Raw genomic sequence first — 1,078 nt, forward strand, 5'->3', positions numbered from 1 at the left:
TACAAAATGCGTCCGCGTCATAACCTCGCTACCGCTTCCAAGGTACCCCCGTCCGCCTCCGTCGCCGCACATTGTTCCGAGCGACGCGACGCCAGACAGAGACCCTCCCACGCAGCGCCATGACGCCCTTCCGCATGACCGAGGACTTCATGGAGCAGCTGATCTTCGAGGACAGCGAGAAGCTGGGCCAAGGCTCCTTCGGCGACGTGTATCTGGTGGAGTATGAGGGCCAGAAGGCCGCCCTCAAGCTGAGCAAATCGCGGCGCAACCAGAGCATCCTGAAGGAGTTCTAGGTGCTGAAGCAGCTGCAGGGCGCCGGCGGGTCCCCGCGCGCGCTGGCCTATTGCTGCGACCCGCCCGCGCTGCTCATGACCTACTGCCGCGGCCGCGACCTGTCCGTGGCGGTGGACCAGGAGCCCAGCGACCGCGCCTCCCTCGGCATCATGCTCCGGACGTGCCAGGCCCTGCGGCAGGTGCACCAGGCCGGCTTCGTCCACTGCGACCTCAAGCCGGACAACGTCCTGCTGGAGTTGGACGCGGACGGCGAGCCGCAGGAGGTCCACGTCGTCGACCTGGGCCTGGCGTGCCGCGTCGGCCACTCGTACCCGCGCGCGGCCCCCGTCACCAGGAAGCCCTACTTCTGCGCCTGCTTCTTCGACGGCTCGCCCGTCCAGGCCCGCTGCGACGTGGTCGGCCTGGCCGCCACCCTCGCCTTCTTCAGGAACGCCATGTCCCGCGAGCACGAGGAGCTGGACGCGCTCCTGCAGAGGGCCTCCGCCGCGCAGCACGAGAGGCGGCCGTCGCTGGAGGAGCTCATCGCCCTCCTGCAGAGGCTCCTTCGGGAGGCCGGCGCTCAGCTCCCCTCCTGCTGTGAGGCGGCCGAGGCGCAGCAGCCCGCCGGGGCAGCCTCAGTCCAGGACGCTTCTGAAGCGGCTGAAGCTCGCGAAGTCCCCGAGGCGGTGGACCTCGGCGAAATGTGCAGGAATTTCCGGGCGATGAACATCTTCCGGAGGTGAAGCCGTTCCAGGTTTCGTGGAAGTGAAGGATCGTCAGGGTTTCTGCTGTACTTGGTTTGTAA

General features: G+C 67.5%; 2 protein-coding genes across 2 annotated transcripts in view; one reads left to right on the forward strand and one right to left on the reverse strand.

The window, feature by feature from the left end:
* LOC119586014 overlaps nucleotides 1–1,078 on the reverse strand; it is a 21,958-nt gene that overhangs the window by 8,721 nt on the left and 12,159 nt on the right. The window lies entirely within an intron of this gene.
* Nucleotides 25–1,070, forward strand: LOC119586086 (serine/threonine-protein kinase PkaB-like). Its single transcript, XM_037934785.1, has one exon. It carries the CDS (start codon nucleotides 369–371, stop codon nucleotides 1,014–1,016), a length of 648 nt encoding a protein of 215 aa, XP_037790713.1. The 5' UTR covers nucleotides 25–368; the 3' UTR covers nucleotides 1,017–1,070.

This window comes from Penaeus monodon, chromosome 20 (genome assembly GCF_015228065.2).
Source record: "Penaeus monodon isolate SGIC_2016 chromosome 20, NSTDA_Pmon_1, whole genome shotgun sequence".
Taxonomy (NCBI): domain Eukaryota; kingdom Metazoa; phylum Arthropoda; class Malacostraca; order Decapoda; family Penaeidae; genus Penaeus; species Penaeus monodon.

What these genes read in the sequence shown, in the direction of transcription:
- LOC119586086 (XM_037934785.1), top strand. Translation starts at nt 369, where the DNA reads ATGACCTACTGCCGCGGCCGCGACCTGTCCGTGGCGGTGGACCAGGAG.